Source organism: Nicotiana attenuata, chromosome 1 (assembly GCF_001879085.1).
Source record: "Nicotiana attenuata strain UT chromosome 1, NIATTr2, whole genome shotgun sequence".
Taxonomy (NCBI): Eukaryota; Viridiplantae; Streptophyta; class Magnoliopsida; order Solanales; family Solanaceae; genus Nicotiana; species Nicotiana attenuata.
In genome coordinates, this window is record NC_031989.1 from 1,964,777 (window position 1) to 1,986,869 (window position 22,093).

Genomic DNA, 22,093 nt, shown 5'->3' on the forward strand with positions numbered 1-22,093 from the left:
GATCCTCAAAATACCGTTTTTTCATGTATATATACCAAGTATGGTTGGGCTCAAACAATTATACCTTCTCGTACGCGGAAAAGGACACTTTTTCCGGGCATGACGTGCGCGGCCGCGGTTGGACCGCGCATATCCACTTTGATTCTGCTTGACAAGCGCGGCCTGAGCGCGGCTGCGCACTTGACGCGCACTTTTCACCCTGTTCTGTTAGGAATTTGGAAAAACATAAAACTCAAAAGTTGTATCCCTTTGAGTTATCTTTCCAGCCATATATTGTGGAGCCCAAATGGAGTTCTGAGAAAAATGTTATGTGCATTTTACTAGACAGTACACAATATGCCTACTCGATTCGTCGTTCGTTCTTAACTATCATCCGTTGATCCCCGAACGCGATCCCGGCTTAATTCCTTGGGCTTTTACTCAGACTTCAAATCTGCAAATCACTTGAATTCATTCCATAACCTCTACATAGCTCGGAATCACTCCTACAAAGCATAAAACACACAATTAGTGCAAAACACTAGCGATTAAAGCGCAAACTCAATTAAAGTGCAGTAAAGGAATGTAATAATCGACTAAAATGCGTAATTATAGCCTATCATCAACACCCCCACTTAAACCATTGCTCGTCCTCGAGCAATCAAACTACACTTTATATAGACACGACCTTTTTAAACAATTCTCCTAACTTATCACACCAAGAATATTTAAATAGACTAAGCACAAAAGAATAACATCTTCACCTCAAGATTTGACTCACAGGTACCATGCATTATTCACAACTCATCCACTTACTCTAACGTAGAGGTCACTGTCATTACCTTTCCTTCATGAATCAAGTGCCCTTACACAACAAACGAGAGTAGTTCTACATAATAAAATTTAAGAACACTTAGGAACTCAAGATAGAAAGAATTCACTCTCTCAGAAATAACATTTATATGCCACAAAAGATGCACTATAGGCTTGCCTGTAGTGTACTACTCTACTAATCGAGCTCATTCCGTCAAAGATCAAGTAGGACTTTATTTGGTTGTAATGTAGGCTGCAGGACGGGTAGGATACATTTGGATATAAGAGTGACTACACCTCCCTAAGCACTTTAATACATATACTTTAACATTCAAGTTCCACCTTCACATTAATGTATATTACCCCATACTTCTTTAAGAACAATTACATCAAGAGTCACCACTTATCAAGGAATAATTTTTTTTTCACAGCAATACAACTATTTTTCCATTTTCTTTCTTTTTAAATTCAAGCGGCTCTTACTTTTTCAAAACAGTGCACGTTTCTCCTTATTTCATTAGTTCCACTCAAAAGCCAAACCAACCACCCCACACTTTAACTTTTAACCAGGTCATAACAATTCAAGTGCTCATGAGAAGTGAAAAGGTTCAAATAGATGGTTAATTCAAATAATTGGGTAAGGCTTGTAATGTGGTTGCCAAAAAAACAGGATTATAGGCTCAAAGGGGTTAAATACGATACATAACAATTAGGCGAGTAAAATATACATATCTGGCTAAACAAAGAAACGCCTATATCATTTCCAAGATTGAACAAAACTACTATTTCGCTCTGTAAACACACGGGGCAAGTTCTAGGCATCAAATGCAATACACAGAATACAACAACCCTCACACGCACATGGCACATGACTCACTCAAGATTGGATCATCAAGACACTCTAGTCAAAGCAGTTAAGCAAAGTTAAGAACATACAATTTAAGGTACTTATACAAGAGTAAAAAACTGAGCCTAAGCGTCACAACCAAAGTACTCACTATTCTCAAGGCATAACAAAGTCAAGAGATATTGCTTCAATTCAAAACACAACACAATGGCTCCTATTCCTAAAAAAAAAACTAACTATACCCGGTTCAAATAAAACGATTGGAAAAGAACCGCGGCACAAAGAAAAACCAAGGGGTAATTGCTACACTACCTAACAAAAGAAAATCTTTTGTCCTTTTTTTTCTTTAGACTTAAATCCCTCAAGAAAATTGTCTAGGATATCCATCGTCGGGAAAAGTCCAATCTTTTTTTTAGAAGCATTATTCAATTAAATTAACACAGTTAAAGTAGCATAGAAAGTCACCCAGACAATCTCCTCACCCGACACTTAAAATTGTGCATTGTCCCCAATGCACATCATAACTATAAGAGGGTAAAAGAAACTCCCTGGTAGGCTAAAGGCCGAAGTACTAGCAGCTCATGGGGTACCCAGACTTCTCCCATGCTTGGTCCTTCGTGCGGGTACCTCACACTTAGTTCCAACCATCTGGTTTGATGTTGCATCCATCCAATAGCTTTGCTTTCCATGCTCCTGGAAAATCAAAAATTGACACTACAAAAATAGTACAATTAAAATAAAATACAAAATAAATAAAAGAAAGCAGTAAAGCTGGGCTGCCTCCCAACAAGCACTTGATTTAACGTCGCAGCACGACGTGAATCACTTTCTGCCTCCACCTTGAGCTTATATTGAACCCCCAATTTGGCATCAAGTTTTCGACTATGCTCCAGGGGTGGAGGAACAAATCTAATTGGCCCAAGCAACCACTGTACTATTCTACACTTCTTGGCTTTTTGATGAGGTATGTAGTCCTGTCTTTCTGGCAAGAAAAATTCCAGAATGTAGGCACCTTGTTCCTCATTCCTTGACTTCTCAATCGGCTCGGATGGCTCTATTTCCATATCGTTATCCAAGCACAATGTAGAAAAATGTTTGGAGTGAGGATCAATGCTCTCACACACATGAACTTCAGGACTTTCAGCATCCTCAACATCAATGATACCAGAGTCAACAAAATTTATATCCTCAATGTCCTTGGCTGGCTCTAGTCTCACGTCTTCAACATCGACATCCTCAAATTGTAGTTGGCTAGGTTGTTGATGTTCTACTCTGACCTCCTCAATTAGCACCTTAAATTCACGCTCTTCTTGGCTCATATCCCCAAAATTGGTTTGCTGAGCATTAAAAGCTTCAACCACTTGACTCACTTGAGCCTCCAAGTTGTGAATAGTTGCCTCTTGCCTTTCTATCTGCAATTGTTTCTCATTATTTTGTTCCAGAAGACACTTTAACATATCCTTGATCTCCTTCAAGTCCGCATCCCCAGGATATTTATTCCTATTAACTTCACAAGAAAAGGTAGAACCATCATAGTAAGGGGTTGGGGGAAGATAAGAAATATAAGCACAACCATGAAAGTGACCATTTTTACCACCACGCACATCACACACATTCCACAAATAAGATTGAGTTGGTGCACATAACTCGCTCTCGAGAATATTTTGATAATTTTTATACGGATGGTTTCCTTCACAATATGTATGAGGATCAATAGTAGAACTATCTACACCTAAATTCCCATAATTCCAAGATGTCATATTTCTCAAATCATCACTTATAATAAAATAAGAAAAACAAAATAAAAACAAAAAAAAAAAAACAAAGTAAAAGTTCAAACTCGAAACCTAGCAATATATACAACTACAACTACACCGTTAGTTCCCCGGCAACGTCGCCAAAATTTGATCACTCCCAACTCTAGTCCTAAAAAGGATAAGCGGTCGCTGCAAATATAATCCGGTCTAAAAGTTCGGAGTCGAATCCCACAGAGAACTAAGGTTTCACTATAACTGTTCAATATCACTCGGAAGACAAGCACGAACAATTAAGTTATAATATTAAGATTTTTATATCGAACTAATTAACTAAGAAACTAAAGCAGTAAATTAACAACTAAAGATACTAAGGGTTGTAGATTAAACTTAGGAGGTCTAGAGTTATGATTTCCCCAAATGTTGGAATCCTTCATGCTATGTTCCCTACAATTTCGCCTATGTATTCTCTACTGATCGTGAGCACTTTAGGTGCCGTAGTTCTCTCTCGAGCAACTACAACAATTTACTCCACATGTTCTCTCGAACTACGCTAGTTGGCTTTATCTAACTGCTCATTATGACCACGTAAAGACTTTGTTATTTCTAAACCTGCCTTTAAACCCATTGTATTGATTTCTCACCTACGTTAGGAATGACGTTGTTCAACAACCACCTAAATATGTATCCTTTCTCAAGCAACACATAATAAATAGGCACAGTCAATCGATGACCATTCAATCAACTAAAATAAGTACGTAGTTGAACAAATAGACAAATTCAAAGGTTAAATTGTATTAAAACATAACAAGAATTCATTCTCCAAGAGGTTCCATCAAAACCCTAGATAACAAATTAGTTATTCATAATAGTTTGCAAAAATACAATATTAGAATTCATAACCAATAATGAAAAGAGGAAGAAGGAAGTGAAAAACTCGTAGAAGAATTCTCCGCCTTGCTCCCAGTGTGTTCTTGCCTTCTTAGGTCGAATCCCCAGTCTCCTTAGCCTCTTTAGGTCTAAATTATGTCAAAAGTATGTCAAAGGTCCTCAAAATACCGTTTTCCCATATATATATACCAAGTAGAGTTGGGCCCAAACAATTATACCTTCTCCTACGCGGAAAGGACACTTTTTCCGGACATGACGTGCGCAACCGCGCTTGGACCGCGCATATCCACTTTGATTCTGACGCGCACTTTTCACCCTGTTCTGTTAGGAATTTGGGAAAACGTAAAACGTGAAAGTTGTAGCCCTTTGAGTTAGCTTTCCAACCATATATTGCGAAGCCCAAATGGAGTTCTGAGCTAAAAGTTATGTGCATTTTACTAGACAGTGCGCAATATGCGTACTCGATTCGTCGTTCGTTCTTAACTATCATCCGTTGATCCCCGAACACGATCCCTGCTTAATTCCTTAGGCTTTTACTCAGACTTCAAAGCTCCAAATCACTTGAATTCATTCCATAACCTCTACGTAGCTCGGAATCACTCCTACAAAGCATAAAACACACAATTAGTGTAAAACATTAGCGATTAAAGCGCAAACTTAATTAAAGTGCAGTAAATTGGAATGCAATAATCGACTAAAATACATAATTATAGCCTATCATCAACTGTCACATTCAAATATCAATTCATTCCTCGAAAGAATATGATGCCACGTACAAGAAATTACCAGTGGATTAGCATTTTTTGACATTATATGTGTTTTTAGATTTTACAAATGAGGGTAATTATGGGAGAAAATACCAGTACTTGTTTGCACTTGGAATAAGGACAATTCAGCTGTACGGCTAGCATATATCGGGTGGAAATCAAGAAAGAAGTTAAATTAATAATTATTGCAGTAACATAGAATATACCTATAGATTATTAACTTTTCTGTTTTCTCCTTTTGTATCAGACTTCCTTTTCCCAGAGCTTATACAAAATGACAACAAAATGTCACATAAAAGTGGAACAGAGGGAGTAATAAATAAACTACCCGATGCTAGGATCAAGCCATTAGAAGTTTTGATTGCTTAAACATTAGACCAAGAATTGAAATAGTCATGCTAAATCAATTTCTTAGATTGCTACTTCTTGTTGATTCTGCTCTTCACGTCAACTGTAAAGAGTTGATGCTTTTGTGTAGTTGATTAACTTATCATTTGACACTATAGCTAGAGGAGGAATTAGTCTCTCCGTGCAGTAAGAAGCATGTTCTTCTCGAGTCACCTGATGAGCATTCAGAGGCTATTTCTCCCCTGTCCAGAACTCTTTTAGTTTTACCGTACATTTTGAGGTCTTTGTCCGTAGTATCATGCAGGCCATAGCTCTGGCTGTTCATAAATACTTAGAATGCTAAGTTTTTGGTATAGGAATTTAGATTCTCCATGAAGTGCTATTCAAAGTCAACTTGTTGTGTATTATATAAACTGATCAAATGTTGAATTTCTTGACAAATTTAAGCCAGCATGTTGTTTTTGTGGCTTAGTACCAGTCTATATCATAATTGCTCACCAGATTAAAGATAAGCTTGCATTCTTCTCTTGCTTGTTTCCTACAAAATTACTGTTGAGGTCCACCCATACTCAGCATTGGCGCAACAAAAGTAGACACTGGTTGGTATTATTTTTCTTTGACCAGAAACATGGACCTAGGACCTTCTTATTGGTAAATGTAACTGGAGAAATATTCTAACCTTATCCAATTCTCTATTATTTCCAATAACAATCATCACAATCTGACCATTTTTTAAGTGTTCTCGAAGTCTTCAACTGCAGCACCACTTGGAACCATAAGAGTAAGACAGTAGTTTTTTGTCATAAGAACCAACTTGTATCCTGAGCCATTGCTTTAGCATTATGGATGATCAGATTTTTGTCTAAAATTCTCAGGATATGCCCTTATAGATTTGCATCTGATGATCAATCATTGGAATTCTGACTACAACTTCAAGAAATGGCTAGAGGTGGTCCCTAACTAAACCATTTTTCAAGAAGAATAGGCGTCCATATGTTCTTTGTTGTGAAGATCAGTGGAACCCTCTGCTTTTAGACTAGTCTTAATATATAAATAGTATGACAATGATTTGGAAGGCAAAACCATGTGATATTTCAGGTGCTATTGTTTTTAGCTGGTGCCCACAAAATACTATTCAATGCACATCATTAGGACTCTACAACTTGTCATTGGCCTATATAAACACATACAAAGAAGGGTTTACCATAACAGTTCTCACCAAAACTTCAAACCATACAAAGATTTTCTCTGCTTTCAGGGTCCTTACTGATTCTACCCTTCCTCATCTGTATTGAGCTTAACGACCATGGCTTTCCGTGTGCCTCGTATAATCAAGAAGTCTTCTACAGCTGGAGACGTTCCAAAGGGCCATTTTGCTGTTTATGTTGGGGAGAAGCAGAGGAAGAGATTTTTAATCCCCATATCATTCTTGAGCCAACCTTTATTTCAAGACTTGCTTAGTCAAGCTGAGGAAGAATTTGGCTTTAATCATCCAATGGGTGGTGTCACAATTCCCTGTAGCGAGGATGTCTTCATTGATCTTACTTCCCGCTTGAGTAGGATATGAGGCTTTTCCTTTCACAGACTTGTAGAACACAGGAATTCCAGTTTGTACATTAGAGGAATTAGGAATGACACATTATCTATACCATATTACTGAAAATTAGATAGAGGGGGCTACTGTTAGCTGCATAGATCCCAATTTTGACTGTAATTTTCAGTAGCTGATGTCAAAAAGACATACAGCACATTCGTTAGAAAATGAAATCTGTCCAGACTCATTCTTTAGCCAATTGGATTTTCAGTATTCTTGTTGGAGAAATTTCTTTTCAAGATTCCATTTTCTCCATAACATGGGAATTGGAGCTTCTAAAGTCTATTAATTAACTCTAAAAAAGAAACCTTATCTGTGACCTTATCCTGAACACTGAAATATTTTTGGCAATGACAACAAACCAATATATCTACAGCAGAAATATCAAAATATCAAAGAAGTGACATTAATAGATCACACTCCATTAGATATTTTTGTTTTCTGCTCTCTTTACAACAAATCTGTGGACTTGATTTATTTGAATTTCTTACTAACAGCTGAAAAACTTGAGATAATTCTGATCTGCGAGGTTGATTAAAACGACTTATGATATAATAGTACCTTATTTTAGTCAACTTATTTCTATAAATATTTATTAGTAGAGCTGTATAATATTTACTAGGTTACCAAAATAGTGGCTATGAAGTAACTAATGTTGCTTGTTTGCGGGTTATTGAATCCAAACCCATAACGTTTTGTGTTTTACATACTTCAACGTATAAAATCTGAATACCTCAATTGCATGTTGCCTGGTAGAGTTCTTTGTAATTGAAAGTGCATTTAGCTCTATAAGAAGGGTGCTTCCGAGGTGTGAGGTGGGAGAGAAGGGACGTCACAATAGACCTATAGACCAAGCAATTAGGATCACTTTTTATTTTGTTCTCTTTTTCTTTATCTTTTCCATAAAGTTCACCTTTTTCCTCTTTCATTTTTCTCAATTTTGGTTTTTAATTTTGCTATACAAGTTTGTTGATAACACATAAGTGAATTCCCAGAATTAGTAAAATTTGTATGTCAGTACATCAGATGTTGGTTTTTTTAAGCATTCCTCAGATGAGATAAGAGTAGCCAAATATTTTGGATTAAGTTCAGGACCAAGCTAGACAGCACCTTGAAAGCTGGAACATCCCACTTTCCTTTGTTCTATTGGTTTTGGTGATGGATATTCCATTTAATTTGAATAAAATCTTACTAGAAAACCATGTTAATGACAAGAAATGTATAGGTGTATATCTAGACATGAATAATCACTCTAGGATACAACTTCAGACAAAAGGTAGGGCCTGATGTCTTGATCTTAAATGGACTAAAGATATGAATACTTTGAAAATTAGTTGGAAGGCAAAACCATGTTACTTCAGGCGCTATTGTATTCCGTGGGTGCCCATGAAATAACTCTTTACTATCAATAGGATTCTCTGAGTTGCCATTTGGCCTATATAAACACATTCAAAGTGTGACTACCACCACAGCTCTCAGCAAAACTTGAAAGCATTCAAAGATTATTTTTTGCTTTTGAGGTCTAGTAGTTCTTCTTTTCCTTCTTTGCTCTTATACATTAAAACTAAAAGATCATGGCTATTCGTATGCCTCGTATAATCAAGAAGTCTTCCACAAGTGGAGATGTTCCAAAAGGCCATTTTGCTGTGTATGTTGGGGAGAAGCAGAAGAAGAGATTTGTAATCCCCATCTCGTTCTTGAGCCAACCTTTATTTCAAGACTTGCTTAGTCAAGCTGAGGAAGAATTTGGCTTTGATCATCCTATGGGTGGTGTCACAATTCCTTGCAGTGAGGATGTGTTCGTTGATCTCACATCTCGCTTGAGGAAGTGAGAAGGAAATTAACGAGTCACCAGTTTTTCTCTTACACAATTTTGTAAAGCTGTAAAGTAAGGTCTCCAGAGCGTACAGTTCAGGAGTTAGAAGAAACAGTAATTTAAAGTTAGACTAATGAAATTAGCTCCATAAAGAATGGAGATGTAATACCTTTTCTCTTGATTAAGGAGACATTTTTCTACTTCAAAAGAAATTGAAGTAATGAACATGTTTACTTCTATGGTTTCGAATTAATTCCATATATTGATGGAATAATTTATTGCAATATAAAAATTCTTGCTCAACTTTCTTGGTTTTGTATGTGCACCTGAATGCGATAGAAAAAATATTTTGAAGATGTAATAAGAGCTACCATGTTTACCATTTGGCTTTCCAAAGCTTAGGAGTGTGAAAACATCTTTTTCTTTCAAGCGAAGCTCCCTGCTTACTCGTTAACACTCACAGAATATGTAATCATTAAATTAGTTTACTGTTTGATTTCTGTTGTTAATCCTATTTATGGCAAGAATACAGAATGGATGAGTCTGTTTTCTTAAATGAAACGATCCTACACTTGGAGTGGTCAATACATTGTCATTGGTTCAACAGCTGCTCTAGTTTTAAGCTTTTGTGTCCAATGGCCATACCTCAGATGCAGATCTGAGCTTCTTTGTTGGTCAGTTTTCTTTGTTCTTATTCGATTCAAGATCTTCAACATTTCCACTGCTGACAAGAATAGATGTAACTTGATTAACTCTAAGATATAAACATTTCTGCCCTCTACTGTTTGGAGAAATTGTTGAAATAACTCAGGTAATTCTAATCAGGAACGTTGATTCTACATAATGACTTAGCATGAGGGACCAAACAAGTTGTCTGATAGCAGTAAATTTATTTCTAATTGCAGAACAAGTGGTCCGGACCTGAAGGACAATCACCCGTTGTTATCAATTTGATTTCTAAAGATCCTCTTTTTTCTATCATGTCATAAAACAGTGGGACCTACTGATCTTCAGGCAGAATAGCCTAAAATCATAAATTCTTGATAATGAGTTAGATAGCAAAACCATGTGATACTTCATCTGCTATTGTCAATCAACAACGCAACAAATGCCTCTTCACCACTGAAATTTGAGATATAATTGACTTGTTTTCTCTTATAGTATTGACGTAGATGGACACTAAATTTGTATGTTTTAGTCCTGATGGATAGTGTTCCAGACACAAATCATCATAAGGACAATCCATTCTTATGCAATTGATTCTATGAGATCCTTTGTTCCATGCATAAGAAAATGGTAGGACCTACTGTTCTTGAACTTTTATGAGCTAAAATAATTAATCTTGTCAATTAGTTGGAAGGCGGGACCATGTGGTTATTGGTATGTCATTGTCTTTCACTGATGCTCAGCCCAAATGGCTCTTCACCACAAAATCATGAGATTTTATGACTTTCCATTTACTTATATAAACATGTTTTGACAAGTTTCACACCACCACAGCTCTCCTCAAAACTATAAAACTACTCAAAGCTTTCAGAATTTTAGTATTCTTTTCATCGTTTCCTCATCTTAAATAAAAAGGCATGGCTATCCGTGTTCCTCGTATAACATACTTGAGCCAGCCTTTATTTCAAGATTTGCTTAGTCAAGCTGAGGAAGAATTTGGCTTCAATCATCCAATGGGCGGTGTCAGAATTCCCTGCTCAGAAGACATCTTCATTGGCATCACTTCTCAGTTTAGGATTTAAGAATATAGTTGAGATCATTTTTCTTTTTCTTTTTTTAGGCCTCACAATTTTGTATATCAAAGCAGGAGATCCGTCTTGTATAGTTGATTAGTTAGGATCTCAATGAGGTATAGCACCACAAAGATTGGTGTTTTTTGACTCGCAAAGACTAATTCAAAGACAACATCCATTTTTCTCACTTAATGCGTCCAAAAGAAATTAATTCAACTTCTCCACGTTTCTAGGATATAATTCGAAACATTGCCTTATTTTACTTATATTTGCTGACACACTGAGTGTATTTTAACTGGTTATTTAGTTGATCTTGTATTTTCCAAGTCAGGATTACTATAGAAAGTCTCATGTCTTTAACCTGATGGGCAATGATTTAACTTCTCTCTGTCCTGGTTTCTGCTCTTTCACTGGGATCTTTGCATTTGAATTGGGTTAGCAGATTCATACATGTGTATCCAAAAGTTCATGACATGGAAACTGATACTTATTTCTTTCTGCAAATTTGTTGTTTGAAATATATGACAATGTTGAACCGGTAAGTTAGCTGCTCAAAGGGCACTTCAATAGTTCGGTTACAACTTACAACAACAACCCAGTAGAATCACACTAGTTGGGTTTGGGGAGGGTAGAGCGTACGCAGACCTTAGGGGTAGAGAGGCGCCGTTTCCGGGAGACAAATGCGCAGTTCGGTTGTTCTTTTAAATTTTTTGAATTTCTTTCTCCCAAAAGCTTATAGGAAATCTTGGCATCACCTTTCATTTCCATGCTGATTCAGTTTACTGCTAGACTCATTAAACCACCAATGCTATGACCAAATATTTAGAACTTCTGATTATTTTGAAATCTAGAATCTTCAAAGAATTGAAATAATCATGAACTTGCTTAAATCAATTTCTTAGCTTACTGTTTGTTGTTGGTTCTGTTTTCTTCATGTAAACTGTTTAAATTTGATCCTTTTTATCTGTAGAAGCCAGTTGTTCTCGAGTCATATGACCAAATTGCTTTCACTGAGCATTCAGAGGCCATTGCATATGGCTTGAATTTGCTTAGGTCAACCATTGCATAAACGAAAGGAAGATCCAACGATGAATGATTGAGAGACATTTATAATTCTCTGAGGGTGCGACAAAGCACCAGTACTGCAAAGAAAAACTTCCTAGATTTTTTTTTTCCAAATCTGATTCTGACCATAAAAAGAACTAAGGATATCATGTGCTTCCTAGGTTTTTTCTTTTTATTTTCAAAAAAAAGGGCAGCGCCGTTGCCGGGGATCGAACCCGGGTCACCCGCGTGACAGGCGGGAATACTTACCACTATACTACAACGACTTGTATGTGCTCTTAGGGTTGGTGTTAAAATTGGATTGAAAACTAGAAAGTAACCAACGTATTTTTAAACTAAACGACTGTATCTATATACAGTCAAATCTCTCTATAACAGCTTTATTTGTTTCGATATTTTTTGGTTGTTACAATAAAGTGCTATTATAGAGTACATATATTATAACATAACATAAAAATTGGTCGAGAAAAAACTTGATTTTTAAAGTAATGACTTTTATATAAATATGTTGTTATAGAGAGGTCTAACTGAATAAGCATTGCTCAAGAATTAGACAACCAACTCATTGATACTTGGATGATACTTATAGTAATATTTTAACCAACAACAGGTTTTTCTAAAGAATATGATGCCGTGTACAAGAATTCACCAGTCAATCAGCATTTTTTGACTTTTGTTTCCCCACTCAATTAAAGATTATCATCAATAAACATCAATGAACGAGTTTGTATTTTACAAGGGTAAAGAGTACAAAATAATATAAGTTTGAAGGTAGCAAGGGAAAACGTAACTTTAGACTTCTAACACGTAAACAAAAATCTCAAAAATAAAAGTTTCCCTATTTTAAAACCCAACTCCATTAACTCCTAGGCCCCTGTTAAATATTTTTTGCGCGGTCAGATTTGCGATATCATCACCAAAATATTTATGGTCTGAGATGTCATTAGTAATTAACTTTCCCGTATTTAAATCATACCAACAGAAAGATTCCTTGTCCTGCCTCAGAAGAACAGCATAGAATTGTTAGCGAAAGTAGAAAATGTCATTAGCTCTTTATGATTCGGTTTCAAGAATGGCAACTTGATGATCCGATTTCTTTCGGCCCATTTCAACTTTCTGCAATCATCTGACACCAAGACATGGAGCTCATCCTTTACTAGTTGAGCGAATGAGAGCCGGCCATTCCAATCCAAGAGATTAGTGCTGCTCAACTTTGAGAAGAAACCACCACCTCTAGACAAAGTAGTATGACCTATGTAGGTCTCATTAACCATATCCAAAACATCAACTTTAATGTTAAGATCATCATTGATGTTTTAACTTCAATATCACACAAGAGGGGTGATTTGTGTGGTGTACAATTTTTCGCTTAAACTGATTATGAAAGGACCTGGTTCTTCTAAGTGTTCTTAACCTACTATTGCAAAAATAATAAATGCAGAAAGTAAAGAACACAAGTATTTTACGTGGAAAATACCTGGCTCATAAGGTGAAAAAACCACGACCTACTTCCCAGTAGGATTTTCCCAAACTCTCCACTAAATCACTGAGCCAAAAACTGCATTTACAAAACACTTTTGTAAACCTAGGATTAACTCTAATCACGTTGTGGCAAACAGCCTCTAACTGTTGCGACAACCTCAAGTTAAAGCTGAAAGGTACAATATGAAAGCACCTACTACAACTGAACTAGAATAAAAGACAGATACTTGGAACTGGTTCTTCTATCTAGTTCATGTAGTTTCAGGTTTGCACACATGAATCACACACGAACTGTTTGCAAAAAGCCTTGCTATTTTGCTCTCAATTCATGTTTAACTTCTGCGTTTGTGCATTACCTGTAAATGAGAACATCCTGCAATATATAGAGTTAATAGATGAAGAAATAACTAGAGTTCTAATGCTACTCTTCCTTAGTGGAAGAGTACTAGTTGATCTCAACTTCTAACTCATTCCCTATCTTGGACAATGTTCTCTTTGAGAAAGGAGTCCTTCTCCTTATCAATTATACAACCTTTTCGATCAGGAGATATTAAATATACCAAGTTAAGCTTATCTCTTTCACGTGCATACCACATGCTTGAATCTGCCCGTTTCTATGCACCGCAAGAGATGGACCTGGTTCATGCCTGGGCTTCCTTTGTCAATCTTCAAAACTAACCTTCACTTGGGCCAACAAATTCCCCCTTTTTGATGATAACAAACTCTGTATTTTTCATAAGCTTAGGCGTTGTTTCAACTTAGCTCGACATCAACACAATATTAGAAATATTTTTCCTTTTTATCACTTATCATCAGGACCAGGTTCATTAGGTTATATACATCATTGTTCAAAGCTAAACATCACTTGTTTAAAGCAAACATCACTTGTCTAAAGCACAACCTTTTTCCCCCTTTTGGCATCATCGAATAGTTGCATAAAAAATGTGCAATACCTAGATTTTAAAACTTACTCATGGCCATTGTGGCTATCCCAAATGCAATCACGGATTAATCATCATCGATCAAGCTAAGAAATTCAACCATCAAAGAGATATAAGCAAACAGTTAGAGCGAAAACCAACAGATTTCATTGATTTGATTGATAGTTGATATGATTCTTCCACAAAGCATAAAAGGAAATAAAAATACTGAAAACATGAGCAAACAGAAAAACATCCCAAATTGGGTCACTGAAGGAACTACACTAGGCTAGGAAGTTAAGGTTTGGAAGAACTAGGTGTTGGGTTATTGGCTTGGAGAAGTTTCAGCATGTCTTGAAGAATTCCATCATTCTTCTCCTTTCCTTGCAAGTTCAGTTCTGAGAGCATCTCTCACAGATTCTACCTCAGCCAACCTTGTCTTCAGCCTTGCTATCTCAGCCTCCTTTGCCTCACTATCCTGCACCAAGGATCTTACCTTGCTATTGACTGGTTCCTTCTTGGATGAACCAGGTTCATTAGGATTGGCAAGAACCTCATAGTCACAAGCAATCAGAGTTTTCGCCCCAAAGTGATCTTTGCTTGTAGCCACCTCCCACTTCTTCAAAGGCACCTTAAAATGTGCAAGCACACCTGTGAGAATGAAGCCATTGGGAATGTCATGAGAATTAGTCCCACTGATAACCCTATCAAGAAGCTGGATTATAAATCCAAGCCAATTAATCTGCCTTCCACTGTCTAAACACTCCATGAGGACCAAATCCATAAAGCTTGCAATGTTCCTCCTTTCCTGCCTTGGCAGAACACATTTGATAATGAATTCGAACAACACCTTGTGGGGTGGCTTCATCGCACTCTTGTACACAGCCTTGGGCTCACTTTCCTGCTCATGATCACTGAATTTTCTGGTGATGGCAAGGGCAGTGGGAAGATTTTCTAGACTTGGACATTTAAGCTTTTTGTAGTAATTGTACCCATCAGCAGGTACACCTAGAATTTCACCGAACTCCTTCATATCAAAAGAGATTTGCACCCGATTCACCAAGCTGGTAACCCTTCCATCTGCACTGCAGCATTTTCCATAAACTCAACTATTTCATCCCTAGCCAACCTGCCATCCATCTGAAGGACCATGTCCTTCCAGCCTTGCACTTCTAATGCTTTCTGCATCTCTTCCTCATTCTGCTTCAGTTGACTTCTTGTGGCTCTTCCTCTTGTGGGAGGAATTTCAATAATGTTAGAAGGAGCAACCTTCCTTTCCTTGTCATCCCTAGCAGTGCCAGGGGTTTTAGCCATGGAAGTTCTCTTCTTCTTGGGGTTGTAACTATCACCTACTTTCTTCACTAGGTCTGCGAGGGTTTCTTCAACTAATGAACCATGTTCATCTACTTTTTGCTCAAGGTTAACCAGCCTTTCAGCGGCTTCGCCAGACCCACTTCCCCCTATTTTCTTGACACTTTCCTCTACTTTGTCTTACTGCTCCACAAATAGCCATTTTACCTTTATCAAAAGTGGGTGAAGAATCAACCACTCTTTTTCCCATTCCCCTTTCTTCACTTCGAACACCCTCACTCTCTTTTTCTTTTTTCCTCTTTATTTTTAACACCTCTCTTTCTGGACTCCGAAGTTACTACATCCACCACAGATCCAACCAAAGTAAACCTATTTTTCTAGTTTTTCAACTACCACAGAAATAACCTCATTAGTAGTATTTGTTCCAGAATTTACCTGTTCAGTATCAGAAGACCCAGTTTCTTCCCCCTCAGTAGCAGACTTGAAGGAGTCGTTAGAGTTCTAGGGTTCTTGGGCTTGGCTAGCTTTTAATTGTGCGTTCAATTTCTTTGATAATTCCCTCCCAGCAACTTTCTTGCGAGCAAGCATCTTAACTCTTCTTTTCTTAGGCTGAGGAGTGGTTGAAGATGAGGAGTTTGGTGGGGGAGTACCAGGGTTATCAGAGGGGTTAGTCATTTTGTGCTTGGTTCTTGGAAGAAAGAAGAAAGGTAGATTCAATTTTGGAAGATGGGAGAAGATGGAGAGAAATTTCGACGGTTTGAGAATAACGAAGAGAAGGCAGAGATGATGATGATAAATTTAAAGGGAGTGGATAATTAATGGGTAACGGCAGGCTCCATCATTCTTTTAGAAGTCTAATCAAACTGAAGTGTCAGTTTGAATAAACGGTGAAGTCTTCCCTAGGATCTAGGTGATTTAATTTGGTTAGGACTCTTTTGAAGGGGACTGGTTCAAATTAATTGGATAGGTTTAAGAGAAATTTGGACTTAGGTAGGACTCTGCTCAGGATTCAAATATCATTATTTCAAATTATGCAGAGTGTATAAAAACATACCTTGTTATCTTGATGAACCAAGTTCTTCACTGACAAGTCTCTTGTGAAAGTCTAAATTTGCCAAAATAGAGAAAATAATAGAGATTAATGAATTATTTTAACACATGGAACAAGAGTATACTATTGAAAGTATGAGACTGAGCAAAAATTAGTCTAATTATATATACGATTTTCAGATTTTCAAACCCAAAAAAATATTTTTCATTTTTTTCAATTTATTTTCATCTTTTTTATTTTTCAATTTGAACTGGTCCTTTTAGGTGGTCTTAATCATCCTTAATTCTAATATGTTCCTCTCAAAGTGATCTCTACTTAAGGCTTTTGTGAAGATGTCAGCAATTTGCTTATCAGTAACACAAAACTCCACAGTGATCAAGCCTTTCTCATAGTTGTCCCTAAAAAAATGGTGCCTAACATCTATGTGCTTAGTTCTCTTATGATGAACTGGGTTCTTTGTCATACTAATGGCACTAGTTTTATCACAAAATGTAGGGATGCAAGCAGCATCAATTCCAAAGTCCAATAATTGCTGTTTGATCCACAGCAATTGAGCGCAACATGAAGCAACAACAGCATACTCAGCTTCAGCAGTAGATAAGGCCACTGAATTTTGCTTTTTGGTAGCCCATGACACAAGACATGAACCAAGAATGTGTGCCATACCTGAGGTGCTCTTCCTATCCACAAGTAAATCTGCATAATCAGCGTCAGCATATCCCACTAGGTTAAAATTACTTCCTTTTGGATACCAAATGCAAAGGTCAGTGGTGCCTTTGAAGTATCTCAATATTCTTTTGACAGCTGTCAAGTGGGACTCCTTTGGATTTGCCTGAAATCGAGCACAAAGACCTACACTAAAAATAATGTCAGGTCTGCTAGAAGTAAGATACAAAAGAGAACCAATCATTTTCCTATACAACTTTTGATCAATAGATGAACCAGGTTCATCTATGTCCAATTTCATGGTTGTTGCTATAGGAGTATCGATTTCTTTTGATTCTTCCATTTTAAACCTTTTAAGCAGCTCTTTCACATATTTATGTTGATGGATCATAGTTCCATTTGAGTTTTGTTTAATTTGTAAGCCTAAGAAGAATTTAAGCTCACCCATCATACTCATTTCAAATTCACTCCCCATTAGTTTAGCAAATTCCTTACTTAGTTTATCAGTAGTTGCTCCAAAGATTATGTCATCAACATATATCTGTACTACTAGAAGGTCTTTACCTTTTCCTTTAAGAATAAAGTGTTATCGATTTTATCTCTCTTATATCCATGCTCAAGCAGGAATTTAGATAATCTTTCATACCATGCTCTAGGAGCCTGCTTGAGCCCATAGAGTGCTTTATCAAGTTTGTACACATGATCCGGACACTCCTTGCTTTCAAACCCTGGAGGTTGCTTGACAAACACTTCTTCCTTTAAATAGCCATTGAGGAAGGCACTCTTGATGTCTATCTGGAGAAGAGTAAATTCCATGTAAGTAGCAAAGGCTATGAAGAGTCTTATTGCTTCCAACCTTGCAACTGGAGCAAAGGTCTCATCATAGTCTATGCCCTCCTCTTGGCTACATCCTTGAACCACTAATCTTGCCTTGTTCCTTGTAACAGTTCCATCTTTATCAATTTTGTTTCTAAAGACCCATTTTGTGCCAATTACTGATCTGTCCTTGGGTCTTGGAATCAGATGCCAAACTTGACTCCTTTCAAACTGGTTGATTTCATCTTGTATTGCATTTACCCAGTCTGCATCCTGCAAAGCCTCAGCAACATTTTTAGGTTCAATAAGATATATGAAAGCATCAAAAGCACAAAGATTCTTTAATGAACATCTGGTTTTAATTCTAGAGGTTGGATCGGTAATTATGTAGGATGAGAACTTTGGTACTTGTCAGGTTTCACAACGAACTGGTTTCCTCTTGATGTTTCTCCAATGTTTTGTTGTTGAGGAACAGGTTCATTGACTGGTTCCATCGAGGTATGAGATTCAGTTCCTCTTTGTTCAGTTCCCCCTGTCAGGTTGCCCTGAATAGAAGAACCTGTTCCATCACATGTTCCTTCTTCTGGTGCAGCTTCAGCCTGGGCTGTGATTTTATTTAAACTTCTTACCAACCCAATTGCTTCATCTTCATGTTCCTGTCTCTCAGAAAGAATGTTAGTTTCATCAAAAACAACATGTACACTTTCTTCTACACGCATAGTTCTTTTGTTGTATACCTTATAAGCTTTACTTTGTGAAGAATATCCCAAGAATACTCCTTCATCACTTCTGGGATCAAACTTACCTAGGGAGTCTTTACCATTATTGTGCACAAAGCACTTGCATCCAAATGCCCTAAGATGGGATATATTTGGTTTTCTCCCTTTAAGTAACTCATAGGGAGTCTTCTCTACAAGAGGTCTAGCACTTATTGATGATATAGCATGCAATATTTACAGCTGCTGCCCAGAAACTATGGGGCAGATTACTAGAAAGAAGCATAGTTCTAGCCATATCTTCAAGTGTCCTATTCTTTCTTTCAACTACTCCATTTTGTTGTGGAGTTCTAAGACCAGAAAAATTATGATCTATGCTATGCACATCACAAAATTTAGCAAACTTAGCATTTTCAAATTCAGTTCCATGATCAGACCTAATTGATGCAAGTTGATTACCTAGTTGTTTCTGAGTTTTTCCAACAAAAGAAGTAAACATGTCAAATGCTTCATCTTTAGATTTTAAAAACAATGTCCAAGTAAACCTAGAGTAATCATCAACAAGCACCATCACATATTTTTTACCACATCTGCTTAATGTTCTCATTGGACCACAGAGATCCATATGGACCAGTTCCATCATTCTGGTAGTGCTTACCACTTACTTTCATTTAAAAGAGGATCTTACCTGCTTCCCCCTGCACAAGCCTCACAAACTTTGTCTTCCTTAGACTGGATGTTAGGCAGTCCTATCACCAGGTCCTTGGAGACTAATTTGTTGAGTTGTGTGATGACCCAAAAGGTCATCTTATGTTTTACAACTCGATTCCGTGTTTTGAGGCCTTCAAAACCTCATTTTATCCCTCCTCGATTCCGGGCGTGTTTCCAGAAAGCTTTTATGTTGAAAGTTGATAAAAATAATAATTTTTGCCTTTAAAAGTTGATTTAGTTGACTTCGGTCAATATTTTGAGTAAACGGACCCGGGATCGTGTTCTGACAGTCCCAGTGGGTCCGTATTAAAATATGAGACCTGGGCGTATGCTCGGAATCGAATTCCGAGGTCTCTAGCTCGAGAAATGAATTTTGATGAAAATTGAAAGACTGAAAATTAAATGGTTTTAAGAATCTGGTTAATGTTTGATCTTTTTGGTATCGGGTCCGTATTTTTGTTTCGAAGCCCGGTACAGGTCCAAAATATTATTTATATCTTATTTGTGAAATTTGGTGAGAAACGGAACTGATTTGACGTGATTCGGACATCCGGTTGTGAAAATAAGAATTTCAAAGTGTTCTTGAAAATTTCATGTGATTTGGTGCTAAATTCATAGTTCTAGGTATTATTTTGATTATTTGATCGCATGAACAAGTTCGTATGATGTTGTAAGACTTGTGTGCATGTTTGGTTTGGAGCCCCGAGGGCTCTGGTGAGTTTTGGATAACCTACAAGATGTTTTAGGCTTAGAAATCTGTTGTGTTTTGCTGCAGTTGGTATTCTGATGCTTTGTGCTTCGCGATCGCGAAGCCATTCTCGCGATCACGATGGGGAAACTAGGCTGGGGTGGAATTTACTCTTCGCGAAAGGGGAGACTTGGTCGTGAATACGGAGCAATGGGGGTCTTACCCTCCGCGAACGCGACCAGCTCGATGCGAACGCGATGGTTTAGGGACATGGGGGAGGGGTCAGTTGTCCTTCAACACGAACGTGATCATTGGGTCGCGAGCGCAAACGCCAGGGGGGAACATCCTTTCCCGAACGCGTAGTGAGTCTCACGAACGCGTAGGTCGCGACAGGCCCTTCGCGACGCGAAGAAGGCCTGTCCAGTGATTTTAAAACAGATCCAAAAACGGGACCTCTTCAAAATTTCATATCTTTTTCACTAGAACTCGGCCTAGGGCGATTGTTGAAGGGGGAATTCAACACCAAATCATAGGTTTGTACTCTTTAACTCATTTCCTTCAATTTCTATCATCACCCATTAGATTCCTAGTCCTATATCTTGTTCATTCGTGGTAGAATTAGGGGACGTTTTTGCAAATTGGGAATTTAGACCTCGATTTGGGGTCAGATTCCAGAACTAATTACATATTCAGGCTCGGGGGTGAATGGGTGAATGGATTTTGGTCCGAACCTTGAGTTTTGACCAAGCGGGCTCGGGGTCGATTTTTGACTTTTTGGGGGAAATGTTGGGAAACCTAAATTTATGTATTAAAATTGATTTCTTTAGCAATATTTGATGTTATTAAGTTCATTATGGCTAGATACGAGTGGTTTGGAGGTGGAATCTGGAGGAAAAGCGGTAATTGAGCAGTGAGTGACCTGCGGATCGAGGTAAGTGTTGGGTCTAACTTTGACTTGAGGGATTAGGAATCCTTGACTTAATTGCTATGTGAAAAATCCATGTGAGTGGCGTATAGGTGAGGTCATGAGTACCTATGCGCCGCCAATTTATCTGTTTTGCCTGTTTTTTCCCGTCCTTATTATATTGTCTTCCCTGCCTTAACTGTTACATGTTTTACTGGTATTTCCATGTTTAATTGCTACTGGTCAGATATTATTTTTCGTTGTTGAAGGTATTAGATATCCCGTAGTTTCATTGTCTCATATTATTGGTTTAAGCTGGTTTATCGGTGTTTTATGGTATATTTTGGGTTGGTTTCGCTAAGTAGTATTATTTGTGTGGAGTTTCATAATGTACAAGCTTTCCATTTGTTTTGGTTTGAGGTTTAAATATTGTGGAGAGTTTTGAGTTAAGTTGTGAAATTGTTGTTCTTATGGAGTAATTGGTACTGATATGGTAGGATCGGGTTGCACGCCGCAACACGAGGAATAAGGGTGATATACTGAGGAGGAATAAGGGTGAAATGCTATTATATGGTGGGATAGGGTTGCGCGCCGTAATAGGAGGAATAAGGGTGATATATATATATATATATATATATATATATATATATATATATATATATATATATATATATATATATATATTGAGGAGGAATAAGGGTGAATTGCTATTATATGGTGGGATCGGGTTGCGCGCCGCAACAGGAAGAATAAGGGTGATATATTGAGAAGGAATAAGGGTGAAATGCTATTATATGGTGGGATCGGGTTGGCGCCGCAATAGGAGGAATAAGGGTGATATATCACTACTAAAAAATAGCTGATTTGCGACTGAATATTTGCGACCGAAAAGATCAGTCACAAATTTGCGACCGATTCAATCGGAATTTTGAAAAATAATATTTGTTATATTTTTTTTAATTTTTTCGACTATTTTTCCGAAAACATTGGTCGCAACGTTTCTCGCAAAAATCCGGGATAAATTATTACGACGGATTCAGTCGGAAACCAAAAGTCAAATAAATTTATTTGACCATTTGCGTCCGTTTCGGTCGCAAATTATTTTTAACTCTAAAATTATTTTCACAAGCCCGCCCAAATGAGCTAAAAAATAGACAAGACCTAATTTTATTTTAATAAATCCGCCTCCAAGAGACAAACCCTACCCCTCCCCCC

General features: G+C 37.4%; 2 protein-coding genes and 1 non-coding gene across 3 annotated transcripts; 2 read left to right on the forward strand and 1 right to left on the reverse strand.

The window, feature by feature from the left end:
• On the forward strand, positions 6,586-7,055 carry LOC109239697 (auxin-induced protein 15A-like). Its single transcript, XM_019406286.1, has one exon. The coding sequence runs from the start codon at positions 6,706-6,708 to the stop codon at positions 6,964-6,966; it is 261 nt and encodes an 86-aa protein (XP_019261831.1). The 5' UTR covers positions 6,586-6,705; the 3' UTR covers positions 6,967-7,055.
• Positions 8,403-9,112, forward strand: LOC109239704 (auxin-induced protein 15A-like). The gene has a single exon (XM_019406295.1). It carries the CDS (start codon positions 8,568-8,570, stop codon positions 8,823-8,825), a length of 258 nt encoding a protein of 85 aa, XP_019261840.1. The 5' UTR covers positions 8,403-8,567; the 3' UTR covers positions 8,826-9,112.
• TRNAD-GUC lies at positions 11,808-11,879 on the reverse strand. Its single transcript has one exon. It is a non-coding gene; the product is annotated as a tRNA-Asp (tRNA).

Coding starts and splice junctions, on each gene's coding strand:
- LOC109239697 (XM_019406286.1), top strand. CDS start 6,706: ATGGCTTTCCGTGTGCCTCGTATAATCAAGAAGTCTTCTACAGCTGGA.
- LOC109239704 (XM_019406295.1), top strand. CDS start 8,568: ATGGCTATTCGTATGCCTCGTATAATCAAGAAGTCTTCCACAAGTGGA.